Here is a 21,972-nt window from a genome sequence, read left to right on the forward strand (position 1 = left end):
TTGGAAATAAATTAAAGAAATTGTCGATATAGTTAACCGGATCACTTTTTACTATACAACCGATAGAAAAATCTCATGTTCTCTAATTTGATGGGGTATGATACCTCCCTATCGTTTATTCTGTACCAGCAGCTTTCACTTTGGTTCACAATTTCCCATGGTCCATTTCCAACCCCCGGCTTGCCAACTAGAATAGTGTCGATGAGAAATTGAACTGGAAATTCCTTCAGGCCGACAGTAATGTGAGAGTAAGAGCCAGCACTCTCGGTGATCAAAAGCAAAGACCCTTTGCGGCAATGGGCACTGAGAGAATGCAAGAATTTGATGGTTTCTGTCCTTTTTTCGCTGAACAATTCGTTGGTGGTAAAGAGAAGCGTGACTAAGTCCAATTCTGAAAGGTGTAGTTGCTCGGGTGTTTGCGCCAAAACGTCGCCCAATTTGAATTGTGCACTCAATTTGGACGGACTGTAGAGCCATTTGTTGCGGACATACGACGTCACGTTGTTGACAATGAGTGACCAGTCCGCAATATCAATCACATCCATGTGAAGCGAAGAGGGCGTGTCCCCATTGGGAATTTTTAGCTGGCAAAAGACTGAGGCCAACCCAACTAACTCGGAAGCGGCACCACCGCCAACACACAAGACTCGGCTCTTTTTGTTAGGGTCAGAAAACAATTCCGAGATTTCTGGACAGCTAGCAAACAAGGACGAGTATGCTAAGGCCCTGGCGGGCGTCCAGCGAGCCGCGTATGCAAGACGCTTGTCGTCACAGTCGAAAGCAGAAAGGTAGTCTCGTTGATATAGCTGGGCCTTGACGGCCTGGATCATTTCGGGAAGGTCTTCCGCCGCCAAAACGTGCTGGAATTGCTCCAAGAACAAATCAATCACCTTGAACGGAGCGAGCGTATTTTCATGGTGGAAAGGTATGTTGTCATTAGCAGAAGAAAACGTGCTTGGTTTCTTCAGAGGTCGCTGGTCATAATTCAGGGCTCGGAGACTCATTATTTGGCAGCAGATTGACGCGGGCGAAGACTTTGCAAAAACTGGAGTGTTGAAAATTGACAATGAATTGCAGCCCCAACTTATAAGGATTTTTCGCCTGAACTGACTTCCTCAGCTCTTGTGCTGGGCATTTACCTTCTCATCGCCTGTGCCCTACTTGGGCTGGGTCTGGCATGTAAGCCCGGGTAATCTGCAAGGCGATGAGCGGTAAATCGGTGCACGCACTAATTTTCACACCATTATATAAAAGCCAAGCTCGCGCAACTTCTTCCTTTCTCTTTTTTTCTTCTTTAACCTGTGTTAGGGAGAGAACCCAGCGTGTGACGAAGCTAAACTTTCGCAGTTGCTTTGGAATTGCTGTGGGGGCTTCTCTAGCAGATCGGCGCTCGTGAAGCAAGTTTAATGTCTGATGTTTCTTGCACTTGACTCGACAGTCCTTTACTGGACAACGGCTCTTACTGTTTGACGCAGGGCTTTACAAAACTGGTCCTCTTCGGGGTTGAGCGGTTTTGTGCTGCTTTGTTAGGTTCTAGTCGCGTTGTTTCTTGAGCTAATATCAGCCATACCCTCGGGTATTGGAACAGAGTAGCTCCGTCGACAGGTTATAGAGCAAGCGGGCCGGTCTTGAGCTCACCTGGAATAGCGTGGCAACACGCGGTTTTGGGTTGCAGCTCGGCCATTTTGGTTCGTGGCAACATATTCCTGTACTCTGCGAAGGTCATATGGCTAATTATCGTTTGAGTAAAACCATGTTGCTCACATCCTCGTATTCACTGCAGTAGCTTACAGTGATCGTCAATATAGTAGGTTTTGGTACAACACGAACAAATTAACAGAAAGATACCAATATTATTCACGTTTGCCTTGAGAAAAATCTATATGCTGTCGTCATCGGTAGAGACATCGGGTGATGCCAAGTTGGATATGGACGACGAGTATCCCATATTGATGTTCACAGAGCGCGGCAGGTCAGAGCCCTTGGAGATAAGTCGTTGTTTGCGCTGATTCTCAAATTCAAATTTCATCAGTTGTTCAGCCACTGGTGATCTCGATTTCTTGTGGGAATTCAGACACCCTATGTTCGAGACAGTTGGTATTCGGTTTAGACCACTATCGGCATACAAATCCTCCTCTTCCTCATCCTCTGACACTCCATCGTCAATTTTGTCGTCGCCATCTTCTTTCTTGCTCCAATCACTTGCAGATATATCTCCTTCGTCGTTTAATTTGTCGATTTGTCGGGCTATTTGCCCTTGTTGGTTGAAGGACTCGATTTCATCGATGATTTGTTTCAGGTGATTTCTGAGCCTATCAATTCTAGCTTCAAAATCATTTTTCCCAGTTTTCAAAAGGTTTTCAATTCCATCGCCACCTGCAAATGATGATGATGTTCTTTTTTTGTAAAAGAGCAAATAGGCTGCACCCGTTACGCAATCCTGTGGATCTTCAATGGCGGTAACCCTGCTATCGTTGAATTTATACCACTTTCCATCCCTGAAGTTTTTTGCAGAAGCCGTGTAATGACCCCCACCCAAGCCCCCGTAGTGCTCATCAACGGCCACCAAATCATATATTAAGGGTTCCTGTTTCAGTGAGTTTGAACTTACAAACTCACTCATATCCAAACCTTCTATGGGGAAGTCAACTACCATGTCAATTTTATCGCTGAAGTGTCGAGCACTTTGGAACCTTTTTAAATGAATAGTTAACAAGTCACCAGTGGACCAGAGCTGAATGGTTTTTGTGGCACGCTTATGATCCTTACAGCGAGGACAGTACCATAAATCTTGTTCACCGAGAACTTCAGGTGTACTGAAGTTTTTAAAACAATCATAAAGGGAGATTTTTGTGCTTTGCTGTTTGTTTAATAGACGCTTACTCTCTTCGAGTTTTGGGTTTGGTATTGGGGGTGGCTGTTTCCAAGCTTGGTGCTTTGGCTCATGAAAGAATTGCCCGTAAATCAGAGAATCCCACTCAATTACGAGCATACTATTCTGTGTAATCAATGTAGGCCGATTGATGTTGTCACTGGTCACAAGCTGATCGATGGAACCTGGTGTATCAATTGCAACTGAATCGTTGTCATTTGAGGGCTTGGGCGGACCCCCGAAGTTATCGACAGATGCAAAAAGAGAATTCACCTGATCATAGTTCGTATCACTTTCAATATCTTCGTCATTCAATATACTCGAGCCCGTCTCTTGCTCTGGTGCTTTTTTTTCTCGAGACTCCACCTCACATGCAGAAACTCCTGTTTCACCATCTACTAAGACAAAACTGTGTCTTTCCGTTTCTGAAGAAAGAGGAGATTCGGGCATGATCAGAATGGAAGCATCGTCATCACGTGACTGTATTTTTACGGGGCCATGGGTTTTTTCTTTAGATCTTGTTTGTTCCACGTATTCTGGGTAATGATAGTACTTTCGTTTCATTTCATTGAGGTTTTCGGCCAATGATGGTAAATTCGCAAATTGGGGTCTTCCTCTCGGAATTCTCAAACAATTCAGGGCTTGGGAGCTCGAATTAGTCTTATTCTGGTTGGACCTCCACAGAGATTTGGCCTGTGGCTTCTCTTCGAAGATCTTCATTTCGAACCCAAGTGATGCACTGATGTTGGGGTTAGCTAGAGATACATCAGAGTCATATCCATTCGAATCTGAGTTTTGAACACCTGCATTGACATCCACCATTGACTCGTCATCGTACGACGTCAGGTTTGTCAAGAGGGGGAAGTCTTCGGCCGAATAAAACTCTTTTTTGGTATCACCTTTCATATCTTCGAATCTGGTTTCAATATCCGAATTGGAAAGAATCTTGACCGCCTGCTCAACCTTTCTTCTTATGGTGCCAAAACTGGTTGCATCGGAATTTTGATCAATAACAACAAACAACGGTATACCAAAAGGTTCGCAGATGCTATAAGACTTATCCTCATCACCAACAACATTTACAAGTGGAACTATTATATCTTTAGATGGATCATGCGGAATAATGTAAACGATGATGATGTCGTCTTCGCTGATTAGTTCACTGACCGGCAAAAATGTGTCTGTGGCGCTTTCATCTTGAAAGTTTTTGTAGAAGTAGTTACGAAATACTTCAAACAAGAACAACTGCTGAACTGGAACCTGTAGAAAATCACTGAGGTAAGTCACCAAATCTTGAAAATTTGAGGATTTCGTGAGCTCAACTTCTAGCTCCCGAATAGCAGCATTCTGCAGTGCGTTTGAAAGATCAACAATTGTGAAGACATGATACCACTTCTTGTTCACGGGTAAAGGGAGAGTCAAATCGTTGAAAGGATCGAAAGTGATAGATTGCTTCGAGCAATCTGGACAAACAAGTGTGGACTGATATAGCCCGGTAAACAAATCAACAATAACTGAGTCATTTCTTTGCTTGTGTTGAGCCCAACAAGTATTTGCAAGTTCCATAATGGCTGCAGAGTCGCCGACATCCTCATCTTTGAGCTCAGGCTTTTCAAGATAAGGCTTGTCGTAGATGCGATTGAGGTCCTCGTGGAGAGCATCCAAAAGCCAACTTAGGAATTCTTGTGAATCTTGCTGCTGATAACCATGAAACATAGAGGAATGTCTGCCGATAGTATACTTGAACTCTCTGGGTGTGACATGGGAATTGTTGGAGCTTTGTACGTCGAAAAGTTTGTGCAACAAGTTGGAGAATGTCGATGCCACTTCTCCCTTATTTCCCAAGGGATTGGTGGTATTTAACTCTTGCTTGTACAAGTCAAAGAAGAAATAAAAGTTGACTTCTGGGAGGTGCACAAGGCATTGCAAGGCCGAGTTCATGTAGCACGTGTTACCAAGATTGCTCAAGCCCAAGTTGCCACCAGACTTAAGAATGATGGAGGGGTAAAGACAGGAAGGGTCGTAATTGGCAATAGCCAGATCTACTGGGTATCTGCGCGTCGATTTATTAACACGTTCAGCGACAAGATGATATCTGGAAGATGTGACACCCTGGGTTCTCAAGGTTTGTTCCATAATCATAGGACCAATGATTTTTTTGTCGTCAACATCAGTGATAAACATGGAAACAGGAATGGCTGGTGGCAATTGCTCCGCGTTCTCGGAGTTTACAAACCACACCCTGATCTCGATGTCCTTTGCTTTGAACATGCACGTTTTTATGGCGTCCACCAAGTGGTAAAATGTTTTGCACTGCGATAATGAGAATGAGCACTGATATTGGTGGTTGGAGCCATCCAATGTGCCTTGATACCTAGGCTGATGCGATGATTCGTTGAGTGAATGCACCACGAAAAACGGCGGGTTTCTTTCCAAGACTGCAGTCCCATCATCTTGTACCACGGTGTTCCGGATCACGGGATCCCCATGGAGGCCGAAAATAGCCACAACTTGGTGGAAAAGCTCGGGCGATATTTGAGTGAAAGCATCTGTCTCGCTGTCTCCGTCGGGCAATGCGCCGTGCTCATCAACTATGGATGAGCAGTCTAATTTTCCTAGCACATGAGCGAGGTGAGAGAGAGAAGAAGCGTCCTCGGTTTCGAGCACTTTTTCCAAGTACAGTGAGGGCACCAAATAGGACGCATCTCCATCTTGCGGAGCGACTTTAAGCATGGCCTTCCATGCGTCTCGTGTGCGCAACATGCGCTCTGCTTCGTCGATTTTCTCCCCATCAGTTGACAAAAGAGTGTCGTAATCGGCGGGGTGCGAAGAATCCGTGACTTCGGTATTGGTGGAACGGGCAGTGTATTCTGCCGAAGATAGGTGTTCTGAATACGCCTGAGGCTGATTGGCTGGGGCCCCGGTGAGGCCGGTCAAGGAGCAATCTCCCAATGCAGCCCCAGGCCCGTTCCCGCCGACTTCGTCTTCGCTCAGCACAAGCATTTTCGGGCAAGACGTGTGTTTTGTGGTGGAAGATCTACGATATTATCAAACTCGCGAAAACTTGTCTTACTGATTGTGCAAGCAGCGGCGCGCGCCAAGTCAGGGCCGGCTCTCTAGGGCCGGCTTTTGCGAGGAGCTAGGCCCAGTGGCCCAAGTGCGGGTTTTGCCAGAGCCTCCGCAAATCTTCAATTCATGAAATTTCAAATCAGTCCAGGGGACCCTATGCGAGGCAAGATGGTATATATATGTATTTAGATGGTTACAATAGAGCCGCTTTGATTTGTGGCCTTTTTGCTTTCTTTGACTGAAAGCTTCATTTCGTGATTACCACGTTGGTCACTTCCTGCTCTGGCTCTCTTGCAGCTGAGCGGCCAGTATCTGCAATAGGGCCACAGGCAAGTTTAGGCTGGGCACCTGAGGACCAAAAAAACAAACATGCCCACCAAAAAATGACCCAAACTCCAAGATTCCAAATCGGGCCTCGCATACGCCAATTCAACGCTCCGTAATTAAGGAGAGCATCTTTTAAGCTGTGAAAATCACCCGTGTGTCCGGTCCCCTACTAGTGTCTTATCACTCTAGCAACATCGGATGAATGGCTGCGACACCCTCTTGCAGATGCTGCGCGCGAACTCAGTATTCGTAACCCCACTGAACTCGAACCGTCTCCCCTACCCATTCAATATCTCAGCAAAGATGAGCCAACCACCGGAGCTGCTGGGCGAAAACTATGGCATCGATCACGCAAAAACTGTTTCCCGCTCTGACTATCGCGCCTACCCCAAAACAGGCATAGGCAGGCTACCGCTGTTGCCGTCTCTTGGCACTGCACGGGACGATAGCGGTCCAACTGGGGGCCGAGATATACTGCTTGTATCAGAAGAATCCGATCCTGAGAACGGCTCGGGCACAGACGAGGGTCAAGGATATGTAGAATTTGACCTCGGCAGTAAATTCAATAGCTCTGCCGAAGGCTGGAAACAAATGAATGTTTCCTCGCGGTCTTCCGCAGTAGCGGATACAAATCACGAAGAAATGTCCGCCACCGAGGCAAGCCCGCAGCCCAAAAGCGCTTTGGACCCGGTGAAAGAAGACGACTTCTTCAGCTCGGAGTCTGCGGCGTGGAACCAGATGAAGAAGGTCACCGCGGACAATTACTACGATGAAATGGGGAATCTCGAATTTTCGAGGGATCATAGTTTCGGCCTATTTGAAGGTAATAGCCGAAAAGAATACACCAAGATTGACACAGAAGAGCAGTTGATTAAGTACGCGAGCCTAGACACCAAAACCGACTTCTTGTTCAGAAGCCATTCTTCGTCCAGGCTTCACGCCAGTGCCTCCGAGGCTTCCAAAGCAGAAGATTCCGAAGAAGAGTTTGACGACGAGTCCGAAAACGTCAATTCTGACGAAACTCTCGCTGGCACCCGTGGCATGTTGAGAGACTCCCAGAAGTTCGCATACGTTGGCATCATTAAGCTCATCACCGTGGAAATGGCCACGGACTTGGCCTTGCTCAATCAAAAGACAACCAACAAAGTAGCCAAGAAGCTCAATCTCGGCCAGAAGAACTTTGCCAATTGGACGATGTATATCATGTCCAAGCTCTTTGATCATCTTGAAGTATCGCAAGCAGAACAGCAAATGATCTCGAATTTAAGCATGCATGGCGTCGAAACAAGTGATCTCATGAAGAGTTTGCTTCTGTTGGACCTCAAAAATCCAAAGTTGGAAAAAGAAGTTCAAGGTTTCGATCTTCGCTGGGTTCTTGCATGTGACTTGTTTTTACTACTATTGAGTGATGGTTACTACGACAGTCGTTCCCGCACACTATTGTTTCGATTTTCTTCAAACTTGAACTTATCGGGTCTCGAGGTAAGGCAATTTGAAAGAAGACTCATTGAAAGCTTGGAAATGGATACAAGTCATAAGACCATTGAGAACAGAGACGACAAGTTGCGTGACCGGCTGTTCATTGAGAAACACATTCAAAAGAACCACAAAAAGAAGTTGGCTTATATTGGCTTGGCTACCTTGGGTGGCTCTTTAGCCATTGGGCTTTCGGCTGGTTTGTTAGCCCCAGTTATTGGTGCTGGTTTGGCAGCCGGTCTTACAACGGTTGGTATCACGGGCACCAGTGGTTTCCTAGCTGGAGTAGGAGGAAGCGTGGCGATCACCACAGGTGGTGTAGCCATAGGTGCCAAAGTGGGAAATAAGGCGGGTGCAAGAAGAATGGGCGATGTCAACACTTTCGAGATGAAACCACTTCATAACAACAAGCGCTCAAATTTGATCATCAGTGTTTCTGGGTGGATGAACGGTGAAATGGATGATGTTCGACTTCCCTTCTCCACTGTGGACCCGGTCATGGGGGACATGTTTTCCTTGTTATGGGAGCCCGAAATGTTAAGATCTATGGGTCAGACAATAGGCATTCTTGCATCGGAGGCTTTGAGCACATCTATTCAACAAATCCTTGGGGCTACCATTTTGACTGCCTTAATGTCTGCCATTCAGTTGCCGATGCTACTTTCGAAACTTTCGTATTTATTGGATAACCCATGGAATGTCTCGCTAGATAGGGCCTGGAAGGCAGGTAAGATCTTGGCAGACACTCTCATCTCCGGGAATATGGGGGTCCGCCCCATCACTTTGGTCGGATTTTCTCTTGGTTCCCGATTAATTTACTCTTGTTTGATTGAGTTGGCAAATCGTGGAGGTTTTGGCTTGATCGATAATGTCATTCTTCTCGGAAATCCGGCTACAGTGAAATATGATCAAATCACACTTGCAAGATCTGTTGTTAGTGGTAGGTTTATAAATGGCTACACGCGCAATGACTGGATCTTGGGCTATCTTTTCCGAGCCACTGGCGGGGGTTTGCTGACTGTGAGTGGTATATCTCCAATCAAAAACATACCCGGAGTCGAAAATTTTGATTGCTCGCTGTTTGTTGAGGGTCATATGTCATACAGAAAGGCAATTCCCAAGATCCTAAAAGCTCTTGACTGGGAGGTTCTAAGTGACGAGTTCGCGGAAATTGAAGAGCCGGATATTGAGCAAAGAGAACGACAACGAAAGTTGCTTGATGAGTTCGACGAAGCACGGGCTAAAATGGAAAGGGAAGCAAAGGAAGAGAAAACGAAACAGAAGTCCTGGAAAAATTGGTTCAAACCGAAACAAAAGAATTGGTGGGAGCTATATGATGAGTCTGAGCAAACAGAAGCTGAAAAGACCAATGATCAATTCGAAGAGTATGACGAACTGGCTCGTCGTCAAACCACTGGGGCAAAACTAAACACAGAGGAGCAAATCCAAAGAGAAAATGTCTTCGATGTCAATGCACTTGTAAAAGAGGTTCAAGACATCGAAAGAATTGGGCAAGAGGCAACAGGCGAGACCTTGCAGGAGCTCCGAAACAACACCACTGAACAAGATCTGCATTACAGAGTCAATGAAGATATAGAAGAAGATGCAGAAAACTCAGCGGTCTTTAAGAACTTGGGAACCAAACTAGGGTCTCTTAGGCGTTGAATTTACCATAGACACTGACATTCATGATCTCGGAATGAAGTGATCGATTACTTTATTCTTGCTTCTTTGATCAATTTATAAATCTCTACTTGACTTTTTGCAACTGCCAGAATCCAATCTATTTCCGTTCTCAAGTTTACGCAAGTTCTTGCTCTGCGCGCGATTGAATACGCGTAAATTTTGGCACTAATATTGGTGACTAAATTTTTCCTGAAGTTTTTCCACCTGCGAGCATATAGTCGAGAACATCATTCGAAATGCCAACTATCCCAGTGGACAAAGCTGATCTCTATGAACTCTTAGGTAGAGAATACACTACCAAAGAGTTCGACGAGTTGTGCTTTGATTTTGGAATCGAGTTGGATGAGGACACGACTGACGAGTGCCAGGGAGATGAGAGACCACAACTCAAGATCGAGATTCCAGCAAACAGATACGATATGTTATGTATCGAAGGAATTGCTCAAGCTTTGAATGAGTTCTTGGGAAGATCTGAGGCTGCCAATTTCACTTTAAACCCCGAGACCCCAAGCGTCAAGTTGAGTATCGACAAGTCCACTGAGCAAATCAGACCTTACGCTGCAGCTGCTATTTTGAAGGGCGTGACCTTTGACGACAGACGTTACGCATCTTTCATTGCATTGCAAGACAAATTGCACACCAACTTGTGCCGTAACAGAACATTGGTGGCTATTGGAACCCACGACTTAGACAAGTTGAGCCCTCCATTCACCTACGAGGCGTTGGCCCCTCAAGATATCAGTTTCGTTCCATTAAATCAAGAGAAGAAGATGAATGGTGTCGAACTCATGGAATTCTACGAGAAGGACAAGAACTTGGGCAAGTACTTACACATTATCAAAGATTCTCCAGTGTACCCAGTCATCTTCGACTCCAACAGAACTGTTTGCTCGTTGCCTCCTATCATTAACTCCAACCACTCCAAAATCTCATTGGACACCAAGAACGTTTTCATAGAAGTCACTGGTACGGATAGAACCAAGACGGACATTGTCATCAACCAAATGGTTGCCATGTTCTCTGCGTACTCCGAAACGAAGTTTGAAATCGAGCCTGTCGAAATCGAATCTCCACACAACGCTCAGGACAGAGTAAGCCCTAACATCACCCCCAGAAAGTTCGAGGCTGACATTGAGTACATTAACTCCTGTTTGGGCTTAAAGTACTCAGGTGAAGAAATTTCCAAGCTCTTAAAGAAGATGTCCTTGAAAGCCTCGGCCTCTGGTGAGAAGCACCTCTCTGTCGAGGTGCCAATCACCAGATCTGACATCTTGCATGAGTGTGACATCATGGAGGATGCTGCAATTGGCTACGGCTTCAACAACTTGGAGAAAACTAAAGCTCAGAGTGACTCTCTTGTCGCTGCTCCATTGCCTATTAATAAGGTTGGTGATATCCTCAGAATCGCATCTGCTCAAGCTGGGTATTTGGAAGTCTTGCCTTTGACTTTATGCTCTCATGACGAGAACTTCAAGTTCTTGAGACAAGCCGATGACAACAAACAAGCAGTCAAGTTGGAGAACCCTAAGACCATCGAGTACCAAGTCGTCAGAACCACATTGCTTCCAGGAATCCTCAAAACCATTAAGGAAAACAGAAAGCACTCTTTGCCTATCAGAGTGTTTGAGTGTGGTGACGTTGTGTTCAAAAACCCTGAGTTGGAGAGAGGTGCTTACAACCAGAGAAACTGGTCTGCTATCTACGCTGGTAAGACTTCTGGCTTCGAATACGTCCAAGGCTTGTTGGGTAAGATCATGCAAACCTTGAGAACCCCATGGATTGAATCCCCTGCCGAGGACAAGAGAAGAGGATACTGGATTGAAGAAGACAAAGACAACGCAACGTTCTTCCCAGGAAGAGGTGCCAAGGTCTTTTTCAGAAGCTCTGAGAATGCAGAGGCAAAGCATATTGGTGCTATTGGTGTTTTGCACCCCGAAGTCATGGGCCACTTCGAGATCCCATACGCTGCTTCCTCTGTCGAGATCAATGCTGAGGTTTTCTTATAAATGCGCATGCGCTTGGAGGCTTTTGAATAGGTTTGGGGTGTAGCGATAATGTACGATTTGAACATCAAAAGAGATGATTTGTAATCAATGCCAGCTCTTACATGATACCATAAAATTGGAAAAACGGATTCTCCAAAAAATGCCCATCGTTTTGATATGGTGTCAATAAACTACATGGTTGTTCCGAAACGCCCGTGTGCAGTAATTTATGTGGCGGTCACGTCCTTCGTGCACCACTAACAAGCATGCCGTCTCCTTTTCTAAGATTGGAATGTCAACTCCACGCTTGCCCCCATCTAGTTACAATCTCTCGCGCAATTAAGTGAAAGCAAACTGTGGATCATATTGTGGATTTTGCTTCATATACATCTGCGTCTGTCTCTCCTACACAGTTACGTGACTCAAATCAGTTTCAGTTCAATAACCAGAAAATGAGCGGCAAAGCCCCATCTAGGTCGTACGACATGATAATGAAGTTGCTCCTTGTTGGAGATTCCGGAGTTGGAAAATCGTGCTTGTTGTTGCGTTTCGTCGAGGACAAATTTAATCCTTCTTTCATCACGACAATTGGGATCGACTTTAAAATCAGAACGATCGAAAGTAAGGGCAAGAAAATCAAGTTGCAGGTCTGGGACACTGCTGGCCAAGAAAGATTCAGAACCATCACCACGGCTTATTATAGGGGTGCCATGGGCATTGTTTTGATATACGATGTTACTGATGGCCGCACGTTTGAAAACGTTGAGAACTGGTTTGAAACCGTGACTCAACACGCGAATGAAGACGCCCAGATTTTCTTGGTCGGCAACAAGTGTGATGACGAAGAGAGTAGGCAAGTTTCGCGTGAACAAGGACAGCTGTTGGCGTCCAAGTTGAATATCCCCTTTTTGGAAGCCTCTGCTAAGACCAACGACAACGTGGATTCCATCTTCTACGAGTTGGCAGGTATCATCCAGGAAAAACACGTGGACGCCGAGCCTCAACAGAGTGCTGGGGGTGTTGATGTTTCCAAGGGCAATGGTGCTTTCTCAAGCACTTGCTGTTAAATTGTGTGAGTCCTTGGAAATGCCCTGGCGATATATCTGCCTTGCGAACTATTTTCTCTTTTAGTGTGACCACATAATACCTAATTCTTTGTTCTATTTGGCTTTGAGACGCGTGTGCAGACAGCTGGTGAAGGTTTTTATCGTGTAGTTATTACAAAACTTTGCTTCGTTTCATGTAAATTTGTTATACAGGGTAGGCATCCTTGCCTCTGTCAATGCAATACTATCAGAATGTATATACCTCCATTACTCGTTTTCTCGCCCGAATTCACCGATAAGTGGCGAGCAGCTTACATTTTCTTTCCGAAGTAAACCCACTGGTCGTCCAAAGGTTTGTGTTCCAACTCCTCCCAGGCTTTCAACAGACCGAGTTCATTGGCCAAGGTCAACTCGTCGTGTGCTTGCACCACGATTTCCTCAATCAAACCACCTCCGATTTGGTTCTCGATCTGCTCGGAAATCTCGTTGTTCTCGACGATCTGCAATCTGTTTTTCGTCATCTGTTCGACAGATTGTCTGTACACAGATTCCTTGGGGAACTTCTTCTCCAACACTTGCAAGGTCAGGTTGTACAAGGAAATCAATGCCGGTCTTGGGTTAGGGTGTTGGTAGTAGCCTGTCAACCCGATGGGGTATCCAGAGGCAGGCTTGACAAGCACCTCTTGAACCTGTCTCAACGCTCTAGTGAATCTCATTCTGGCAAGGTCTGGAAGTGTTTTGTAAAGATGTCTTCTTCAACACTGGAGTGCGTATTCAAGATTTCTCTTGCACTTGGTTGGCTGGGATGCACGGGTGCGTGGGCGCCCTAACAAAGGCATTCGACCGAGATTTGCAAGCTTTGTGTGGGTGATACCCGGGGTATTGTGACCAATGTAGAAAAGCAGTTGTTGCCGGACAATGCATAAACTTCTATTCTTCAATGAACGTACCTAAAAATCTGATCTGCGGCCAAAATGCCGGCACCATGGTGGACATCTATGGCCGAACGCGAAGGCAGGGCGGACGATCTTCTCAATTCAGACCCGCCTTGGGTCTTAAACTGTGGAAAATGAGGCGGGATGTCTCTCAAGCGCCTAAAAGCAACATCGCCCATTCTATCGGCTCTTGTGTGTTCATTTGATATATTCGCACATCACGCCTTAATACAGCGTGCACCTCTAATATCTGTAGGCATACTACAAGTGTTCAGGACTTGGGCCCCTGGAAAAACAGTGCAGGCTCATTCATTAGTCACCGCCTCCGAAGTCTCCGCCCCCAAAATCGCCGCCCCCAAAATCGCCCCCACCGTTGTCGCCATTCTCGTAGCCATTGTCGTAACCTTGTTCGTAAGCATCCATCTGTCCGTCGTGGATAGCATCGCTTATGAGCAAACCACCCAAAAGACCTGCTCCCGCGCCCATGGCCATGCCTGATCCTCCTCCGAAACGGCTGTTTTTCTGCTGGCGTGCTTGTGGTGGGTACTGTTGTGGATAAGGCTGTGGGTATTGTCCGTAGCCTGGTTGGGGATACCCGCCATAGCCCGGTTGCATGTAGCCACCCTGCGCAGGATATCCACCATAGCCCTGTTGGGGATACCCCCCATAATTGGGTTGCTGTTGTGAGTAGCCGCCGTAGCCTTGCTGACGACTGGTGTCCTGCGCAGACGCTTGATATTGGCTCCCACTCATATTTTGGCTGGCATTTCTTTGATCCGTGGCGGCGCTTTTTCCCTGGGAAGGACTATAAGCCGGGGGTTCGATTTTGTCGATGTCGTCTGCTGGAAAACGGCTTCCTGCGGGCGCCTCCCACTGGGATTTCTTCGTGTCCAAGTTCACATAGAACCAAGTGTTATATTTATCGTCGAATTTCGCTCTCCATCCCGGGGGCGTCACTGGCTCTTTCAGCGGATCGTTTTTCGGGTCCAATGCCATGCTTTTGATACTTGTCGTGTTATCTGTTAGGGTAAAGAAGAAACACCATAATTGGTGGCGACGTCATGATTCGAGAGTGCGCGTGCAGGTGCGGTGGCTGAGTGGGGCTCCGCTTTTCACAAGCCTCTTCATTCGCGGGACTTCGAAACGCAAAGCGTGGCGCCATCAGTAGAATATGGAGGAACTCGGTCAATTGTTCGTTCACTAAAAAATCTTTCTTCTGTGGTTTATATCGTGCAAATCATGTCGGGAAACTTTTGGTGGATGCTGAGGGAAGAAGCTCTCAGGGCATATATATGCGGGGTCGAGGCCAGAAACCAGCCTGTTTCGGTTTTTTTTTTTTTGTATAACTTGATCTCTACCTTAGATTCCTTCTCTGCTGACCGAGACAATTAGAAAGCTTTCTCGCTAGTCTCTGGTTATGGAACATGTTACACACTCGTCAACTCATCACGCTTCAATATTCGAACCTTTTGTGTTCTTTGGCATATATTCGTCTCTCTTGTGCTGATTGAATGATTTATACTTCGGGCACAATTCTTACTTAAAATAGTTCTTTTTTGCTTGATTCCAAAACAGGCATTGATATCAGAAGGACACATCATCAGGCTCATTCGCATCAACCGCCTCACAAATATTGTGTGAGCTAATGTGACTGAAAAGAAGCCTTGGTCAGAAGTATTTGATTGGAAGACACACACCTCACACGCGATATCTGACACGTTTCTAAAGATTACTTCATAAAGAAACAAGAAGATTGCCCCAATTCTTGGGGAAGAATTGCGCAGTACTTTGGTACAAATCCAATGTACACTTGCTCTAAAGACGAGCATTGTTTTCATTACAAGTTCTCGGATGTTTCATAAGGCCAATACTCGGATCAGTTGGGGACGGTCAACGTTTGTCAATACACATAAGAATCAAGCCTCTTTTTGCGGGATTTGGGGACAAAATTGTGCCCATGATTAAAAAGGAGAAAATTAGCCGCATGTGATGTTTTCATCGCTTTACTGATAATAAAATATATTTTCTCCATTAAGAAAATTAATACCTCCGCTCTTTCATCTGAACTTGTATCTTTCCAGCTCATGGGAGCTGGAAAGTACGCATGGAACTGCGAAGTCTCAAGTAAACCCGCTCCATTATCTACAAGACACTTCCCCTTCAAAAACGATGCACTTTTATGATTCATCTTACACCTAGGTAGAATATACCCCATGGTATCAAAATTCAAGCTCAAGTAATGAATAAGCAATTTTCTCCTTCTTCTTTTTTCTAATACCTAGAGCCTGCGCCACGATCTTCTTCTGTATTTCTTTCTCTTTCGCATAATGCGCATTATGAGTTCTGTGTTCTCTTTTGTGAAAATAAGCTTACATGTGCTTTTCTTTAGGTCACACTAGTTCTGATTGTCCCTTCCAAGGTCTTAAAACAGAAGGGTTTAACTCCAACATCATTTCCCGGATTTCATTTGCAGCTCGGTCCAATCATGTTCAAAATCATCTCATTTTCCATCATCCTTTCGGTTGTCGCCTTGCTCTGGTTAGTGTATCATTCACCTGTCAAAGAGTTTCTGCTTGAAACTTCCACTCAGTTCCGCAACTTGGTAGTTTGCTCAGACACACAAGCGGCCCAAATGTGCTGGAAAAAATTTGGTCCTGCAATACTAGCACTGGCGAAATCGAGTTTCTCAAACTTAGCGTACCAGCTTGTGGAAGTATGCCTCCATGAAACAGAGAGTCAACATCTACACGATCTACAATTCATGCTCAATGTACAAAAGTGTTTCCATGCAGCAGACTTCATAGAATCTCGATCAGGGTGCTGCTCGGCAAAATCAAGTGTCCGAGAGGTAGCATCTGTTGATCTGTGGCTCACATTCTTGAAGACATTGCTTCTAGTATACTTGGTGTTCAATGTACCTGAACGCGCGATCTTGAAAATACGGGAAGCTTTCCACGCGAGTTATGAGGTGTCAACATCGTTCTGGAAGTCTTTTCTTGCGGTGTTCAGCCCCTTTCTTAAAGTTCTTCTGACAAGTGATTCCTTAGATGGAGCAGCAAATTCGCTGGAAAATGTTTACGAGGCAAGCCCAAAAATGGTTCCTCCAGGTGAGAATATGGGTGCAAAATGGCATAACAACGTACAGACAACCCTGTGTACAAGACATGAGGCCTGTACCGAGAAGAAAGGTTTACTTCGTGTGGTCAAAAAACCACATAATGCATGCCCCCGCGTCGTGAGAGGATGTAGAGAGCAATCTAATTCAATACCCGCTACTTCTGAATGTGCACGCGACGCAAGCGACACCGAGACCCATACTATGTGTGGCCATCTGGACGAAGATGACCGCTGCAGTGAGGGGAGATTTGAAGTCACATGCTCGCAATCACTCGCTACAAATACGTCTGGGAAACTAAATCTGAATAAAGCGTTTCTGTCTGACGGCGAATTATCTGATTCCACTAGAAGCAGTCACCGCCAAAAACTTCTCCTTGGTCCACACGAATCTACTTCGGCGGATGATATTGAATTTCTTGTCTCGCTTCCCCCTTCCAGTCCCAAAGAGTTCGAGAATAGAATACAGACAGGCTCTCTGTCTAACCTGCTTGACAAGAATATACTCCCTGGAGCATACGGAAGACCTTCTTTCAACATCTCGACTGAAGCAGGCCGAGCAAAGATGAGGGCATATGTCAAAGCAAAAATGATGCACAAAATACCAGGTTCCTTAGAGAAACACAGCTATCGTCAACTCTCCCGAGTAGACTCGGATAATCAAAGAATGCGTCGTGTTTTTGTTGCTAATAAGGGCTGGATATGGCGAACGAGACTGGAGACGCATGGCACGCGATTCGTGACCCATAATGATACTGAGGCCCCGGGCTCATAGCACATGCGAATTTTGGCCTAGTAGTTAGGATCTGCGACTAAGCAAGAAACCCGGAATTAAAAATCGAGGTCAACTCATGACGTCTTACTAGCCCAACTTGGAGCCACTGTTTTCTTCAGGAGTTTTCAATCTCATTTTTTGCCCGGGTTCGCAAGAGAGTGTGTAAACACAAAAACCCGTCAGTTTGAAGGATTGGGCGTGTCAGATATATCTGAGTGCAGGTTACTCAAACACTTTTGTTGGGGTACATGATAAAGTGGAGTTGGTGGTTCTGATCAAGTCCTTGTGAAAGCTCCTTGTATTTCGGCATAATGAAGATGACTGGCTAAACTGAACTGCCACAGAGGCTTTAATAACGAAAAATGCGCCAATAGAGATGGGACATCGAAAAAGAAAAAAGCAAATGAATACACATCCCACAAAAACAACCTGAAATATCTCTTCGAAATAGCGGCTTAATCAAGCGAGCTATTCCCACTCAATAATTAAAGTTATGTTCATAGATTTTGGTTCCCATGTGATCAGCGCGCAATGGATGGTCGCGGGTTTCACTTTCACATGACCGCGAGATATCTAAATTGACCCAAAAACCACACTTCTCTCTATAAGTCAAGTCCTTTGGATGTCATAACTCAGGAAAAAAATAAAATCTACCTTTGCTAAGACTGGTCTACTTAGTATTCCCTCAAATATTCAGAAACAGCAACATCAACATCAATTTGTGCCAACCATATTCAAACAGGCGCCCAACTCATCGCTAAATCAAGTCTTCAAATTCGCCATGCCCCATCCCAAACAGATCAAAAGAAAACTATCAGAAACATCAAACGCCGAACCGCCAAGATATGCAGATATCGTATCTCCTTCTTGGAATTCTGGCTCGCAACAAGAGCCAAGAGATGAGGATCTAGTGTCTGCTGCTGAGGCGTTGACTCGTCTCACGAACTCTGCAACTCCGCCACCCTCATTTCATGAAACGCATTGTACTTTAGCCCTGCAAACAGCTTCACCTTCTTCCTCGACCCCAGTTACAGAGGCTGGCACACAAATACATCCGATTGTGAAGAGAGTGAACACGATTTCGAAGCTTCCCTTGGTCACGAACGCTGTGAAGTATTATGAAACATCCAAGAAAAACTATGCCACATTCAACTACGCTGCTGGAATTGTAGAAAAGGCCGCCATGCCGGTTTTTAGTAAGATCGAGGTCAATTTAAACAACAAACACCAGGCGAAGCTTGAAGAGCGAGCACGCATCAAGAAAAAGAGAAGGATCAACAAAAAACACGAGAAGCATGAAATAAAGAAGCGCATCAAGTTCTGTTTGCACATCTTAAAACTTGCCAATGAGAATATCAGTTCCAAGGTTGTTGACCTCCAAGAGAAAATGAAAGAGACGGAGGCACTGAAGACCGTCAAAAGCGAGTCTCCCACTCCTGTCTGCCAGCTCACAAATGAGTCACAAACACCTGGCCTTTCTCCTGAAGAACTCACTCCAATTTCTACAAACAGCCCGGAGAAAGCTCTAGAGACGAACAATGAGATTGTTGCCACTGTCAAGAAAATAGTGCATGTAATCTCCAACTTTAGACCGAGTTCCTTGAATGTTGGCGATGACACGAACGGCGGCCCGAATGATGACGTTAAATTGAAAAAAACCATTCGTGAGATCATTTTGAGTCTACCTAAGCAAGTATCACAGACTGTTCCTGGTGCTCAGAAAGCTCCTCATCAAGCTATCTCCTTCGCCAGAGAATCGCTAGACATGATCGGGCGCCTCACTACTGTATTCAATGAGCAATTGGAAAAGGCCGAGCACTGGGTTGATAGATCTACAGATGACATGTCGATTGATTCACTTGTCAGCGAAAGTCCTGCGCCAAGTGAACTGACTAAGATTGATCGACCTGGCGTTGTGAGGTTGAAGTCTGAGGAGAGCTTTCATTCTCTTTATTCTCAAAATGACTCAGCATAATAATATTTTTTGGTTCAGATTCATTTATAAATTATTTGAGGTACAATTATCAATTTCATATACTAATTTCAAGGTTTGGGGCATGACATAACTGCAATTACAAAATGATCCATTCAAGTTCATAATGAGATTACTGTTTCATTTCACAAATTGATGCAGTCCTTTGTATTTTCCTCACCTTTGTAAGAAAACGACCAAATTTATTCGGATAAATCAGCATGTAATATGAAGCAAGTCATTGTCAGATCGGGCGCCATATTCTGATAAAGTCTTCGGATTTTTAGCATCTAGCAAGGGGTTATTCTCTTGTTCTTGGTGCAAAGATCAGCGTTAGTCACATTCATATACATATACCAAAATCTATATCTTTCAACAATGCAACCTGTTTACACAGGCACTTCGGAAAATGACTCTTTTTCTTCACGTAATATTTAATGTACCCAAAAGATGTATCCGAGATTTCCTGTCTATGTTTTTGTCTCCATTAAAATATCCTGACTGTTCAACGAAACTACGACAAGAGCATATAAAAGCAATTACAGTTATTTGCATGAAGGAGTTTTGTTCACTCCGTAAACCGAGTTGACACGCTTATTTCCGAACTCAGGCTGGATAGTCACACTGCTGATTCCCGACCTAAAAAGAATCTCTCTCACTTGGGCAACAGTTTCAACAAAGGCATTCTTGTCTATTTTCCCGTCCCCTTTGGAGTCATGAATATTAGATTCTGGTTGCTCATTGAGTTCGATATGCAATGATGCCACGAGGAAGTCTTCATCTAAATTCCATACATGGAAGTCGTGTATAGCCTTAATGGAAGGCAAAAGAGTGATCTCCTCAACGATCACATTCGAGTCCAAATTCTGTGGAGTAGCCTGTAACAAAATCTTACAAGACTTTCTGCACAAAGGCAACGCAGACGAGAATATAATCAAAGTAATGAAAAGAGAAACAACAGGATCACTGTAAAACCTCCAAGAGTAGTCCGTTTTCCAAATAAAGATTGCAGTGATTATAACACCCACATTTCCCAATGCATCACCAAGAACATGTAAAAAGACGCCCTCCATGTTCATGGACTTCAGCTTTTTCCTCGGTACGTCTTTCTTGTTACCAGAGAGAAGATTGCTTCTCTCATCATGTCGAGCGACAACAGTGTCGGGCAAGTACTCAGATATATCTGTACTTGATCGATTGTTTTCAGTGTATGAACCAGATCTGATGTTTGATTCCTCATCATGTACGTCTGAAGAGCCAGAAGCATGGCTGTGACTATGAGATTGATTACTTGAACCACTCCCATGTGAGTGTCCATGAGAATGTCCATGTTCGTGGAACAATACGAGGCCCAACCCATTACTCAACAAGCCAAAGAATCCCACCATCAAGATAAGTTGAGGATTAGATATTTCAGGTGGAGCAAAGAAACGTTGAATGGCCTCGATCACAATCGTAAAGCAAAGGGCCAATAAGAACACAGCGTTCACCAAAGCACCAATAATTTCAGCTCTTTGCCATCCGTAAGTGTATTTCCCATCGGCAGGCTTTGAATTTTTCACTTTCACGGCCCATAACGCAATGAAAAGAGAAATGATATCATTCAACATATGGAAGGAATCGGCAATTAAAGCCAATGAGTGAACAGTGTACCCAACGATAGCTTCCAAAAGGAAGAAGAAAATATCAACCACCAAGAGGGTGATGATTCTGATCTCCTTGGCTTTCATCGTGACGTTTGGTAAAAACACAAGACTCAAGAAAGGGGAAGCAATTATCTCTTCTTCGATCACCTCCGTCTATACAATATGACGTAAACACTAAATCTGGTTAAACAGATTAAAGTGGTGATCGTTCAGGAAAGAATCACAAAAAAATCCCTGTTAAGATCAGAAAATCCGCAGACATGTCAAAAATTTATTTCTCTCGCCAAACCAGCTTCATCGTCTCTGCAGACAACAATTTCTTTATCTTGACTGCGCGAGTTATATTGATGTGAATAAATAAATTTTTGATTTGAAATGTAACATTTCCTCGAATTAATGAAGACATCCGATATATTCAGCCAAATTTCATTCTGTATAATCACTGTATGTCATAGCTTTTTGAACAGTTGGAATTAGAGAATAAGCGACAAAATGTTGATTTTATGGAAAGAACTTTACTTTGATTTTATAATAGCTGATGCAAAAATTCCGACTCGACTCAGTTTTTTTGAACCTTATTCTCCTACAGACATTTTTTTTTCACAATCCCCCAATTCTTTTATCTATTTACCGGTGAAATTTTAGTTTAATCCACGACTTCAATTAACGTAGCACATTCGACAATGAATCGTATTTGAATCCATACAGTGGTTATGCAGCGTGACTTCCATCCTGCTGGTTCCTGCAGGCTCCCGGGGAAATATACGGTTTCGCCTTTGTTGTCATTACTACAAGATACAATTGTTATCTGGCATGGAATGTGCTCAAATCCCTTGTCTGACTCGGATTGCAATGATAACGTGATGCTCCCTTCCACACTATGAAAAAAGATTTCTGCTCTTCTAGTTGGTGAACGACCAAACCCATTAATTACCTCAACGTCCAACATTCCCAACTAATTTCGATGAATAGAGGATGAATGAGGGTGTCGCTCACTGGAATACACAATAACTCTTATTAATTAAAGTACTATTTATGAAAAAAAAAAAAGACAAAAAAAAAAAAAAAA

The 21,972-nt window shown here is 44.5% G+C and overlaps 10 protein-coding genes across 10 annotated transcripts; 5 read left to right on the forward strand and 5 right to left on the reverse strand.

Annotated features, from left to right (window-relative positions):
• Positions 1-41: 41 nt before the first annotated feature.
• METBIDRAFT_48087 (25S rRNA (uracil2843-N3)-methyltransferase) lies at positions 42-1,004 on the reverse strand (the record flags this gene model as incomplete). Its single annotated transcript, XM_018858256.1, has 1 exon — positions 42-1,004. The coding sequence occupies one exon, from the start codon at positions 1,002-1,004 to the stop codon at positions 42-44; it is 963 nt and encodes a 320-aa protein (XP_018709305.1).
• Positions 1,005-1,879: 875 nt separating this feature from the next.
• METBIDRAFT_80176 (putative ubiquitin-specific protease) lies at positions 1,880-5,605 on the reverse strand (the record flags this gene model as incomplete). The annotated part of the gene is made up of 3 exons (XM_018859186.1): positions 1,880-3,202; positions 3,248-3,497; positions 3,549-5,605. The coding sequence occupies 3 exons, from the start codon at positions 5,603-5,605 to the stop codon at positions 1,880-1,882; spliced, it is 3,630 nt and encodes a 1,209-aa protein (XP_018709306.1).
• A 934-nt stretch (positions 5,606-6,539) lies between these two features.
• On the forward strand, positions 6,540-9,409 carry METBIDRAFT_75700 (uncharacterized protein; the record flags this gene model as incomplete). Its single annotated transcript, XM_018858432.1, has 2 exons — positions 6,540-9,146; positions 9,198-9,409. Exons 1-2 carry the CDS (start codon positions 6,572-6,574, stop codon positions 9,407-9,409), a joined length of 2,787 nt encoding a protein of 928 aa, XP_018709307.1. The 5' UTR covers positions 6,540-6,571.
• A 257-nt stretch (positions 9,410-9,666) lies between these two features.
• On the forward strand, positions 9,667-11,436 carry FRS1 (phenylalanine--tRNA ligase subunit beta; the record flags this gene model as incomplete). The annotated part of the gene is made up of 1 exon (XM_018854468.1): positions 9,667-11,436. The coding sequence occupies one exon, from the start codon at positions 9,667-9,669 to the stop codon at positions 11,434-11,436; it is 1,770 nt and encodes a 589-aa protein (XP_018709308.1).
• Positions 11,437-11,651: 215 nt separating this feature from the next.
• SEC4 (Rab family GTPase) lies at positions 11,652-12,627 on the forward strand. Its single transcript, XM_018854389.1, has one exon. The coding sequence runs from the start codon at positions 11,868-11,870 to the stop codon at positions 12,480-12,482; it is 615 nt and encodes a 204-aa protein (XP_018709309.1). The 5' UTR covers positions 11,652-11,867; the 3' UTR covers positions 12,483-12,627.
• Positions 12,628-12,772: 145 nt separating this feature from the next.
• Positions 12,773-13,177, reverse strand: MCI4 (Mci4p; the record flags this gene model as incomplete). The annotated part of the gene is made up of 1 exon (XM_018859187.1): positions 12,773-13,177. The coding sequence occupies one exon, from the start codon at positions 13,175-13,177 to the stop codon at positions 12,773-12,775; it is 405 nt and encodes a 134-aa protein (XP_018709310.1).
• A 531-nt stretch (positions 13,178-13,708) lies between these two features.
• IFU5 (WW domain-containing protein IFU5) lies at positions 13,709-14,392 on the reverse strand (the record flags this gene model as incomplete). Its single annotated transcript, XM_018859188.1, has 1 exon — positions 13,709-14,392. One exon carries the CDS (start codon positions 14,390-14,392, stop codon positions 13,709-13,711), a length of 684 nt encoding a protein of 227 aa, XP_018709311.1.
• A 1,135-nt stretch (positions 14,393-15,527) lies between these two features.
• Positions 15,528-17,757, forward strand: METBIDRAFT_33845 (uncharacterized protein). The gene has a single exon (XM_018856406.1). It carries the CDS (start codon positions 15,882-15,884, stop codon positions 17,283-17,285), a length of 1,404 nt encoding a protein of 467 aa, XP_018709312.1. The 5' UTR covers positions 15,528-15,881; the 3' UTR covers positions 17,286-17,757.
• A 309-nt stretch (positions 17,758-18,066) lies between these two features.
• OPI1 (transcriptional regulator) lies at positions 18,067-19,260 on the forward strand (the record flags this gene model as incomplete). Its single annotated transcript, XM_018859189.1, has 1 exon — positions 18,067-19,260. The coding sequence occupies one exon, from the start codon at positions 18,067-18,069 to the stop codon at positions 19,258-19,260; it is 1,194 nt and encodes a 397-aa protein (XP_018709313.1).
• A 317-nt stretch (positions 19,261-19,577) lies between these two features.
• On the reverse strand, positions 19,578-21,160 carry METBIDRAFT_33847 (Zn(2+) transporter). Its single transcript, XM_018856407.1, has one exon. The coding sequence runs from the start codon at positions 20,985-20,987 to the stop codon at positions 19,803-19,805; it is 1,185 nt and encodes a 394-aa protein (XP_018709314.1). The 5' UTR covers positions 20,988-21,160; the 3' UTR covers positions 19,578-19,802.
• Between the last annotated feature and the right edge of the window lie 812 nt (positions 21,161-21,972).

The sequence above is a fragment of the Metschnikowia bicuspidata genome, assembly GCF_001664035.1.
Source record: "Metschnikowia bicuspidata var. bicuspidata NRRL YB-4993 chromosome Unknown METBIscaffold_10, whole genome shotgun sequence".
Taxonomy (NCBI): Eukaryota; Fungi; Ascomycota; class Pichiomycetes; order Serinales; family Metschnikowiaceae; genus Metschnikowia; species Metschnikowia bicuspidata.

Bases quoted from the DNA above. Each gene is read 5' to 3' on its own strand.
- METBIDRAFT_33847 (XM_018856407.1), bottom strand. From the start codon at position 20,987: ATGAAAGCCAAGGAGATCAGAATCATCACCCTCTTGGTGGTTGATATT.
- SEC4 (XM_018854389.1), top strand. From the start codon at position 11,868: ATGAGCGGCAAAGCCCCATCTAGGTCGTACGACATGATAATGAAGTTG.
- METBIDRAFT_33845 (XM_018856406.1), top strand. From the start codon at position 15,882: ATGTTCAAAATCATCTCATTTTCCATCATCCTTTCGGTTGTCGCCTTG.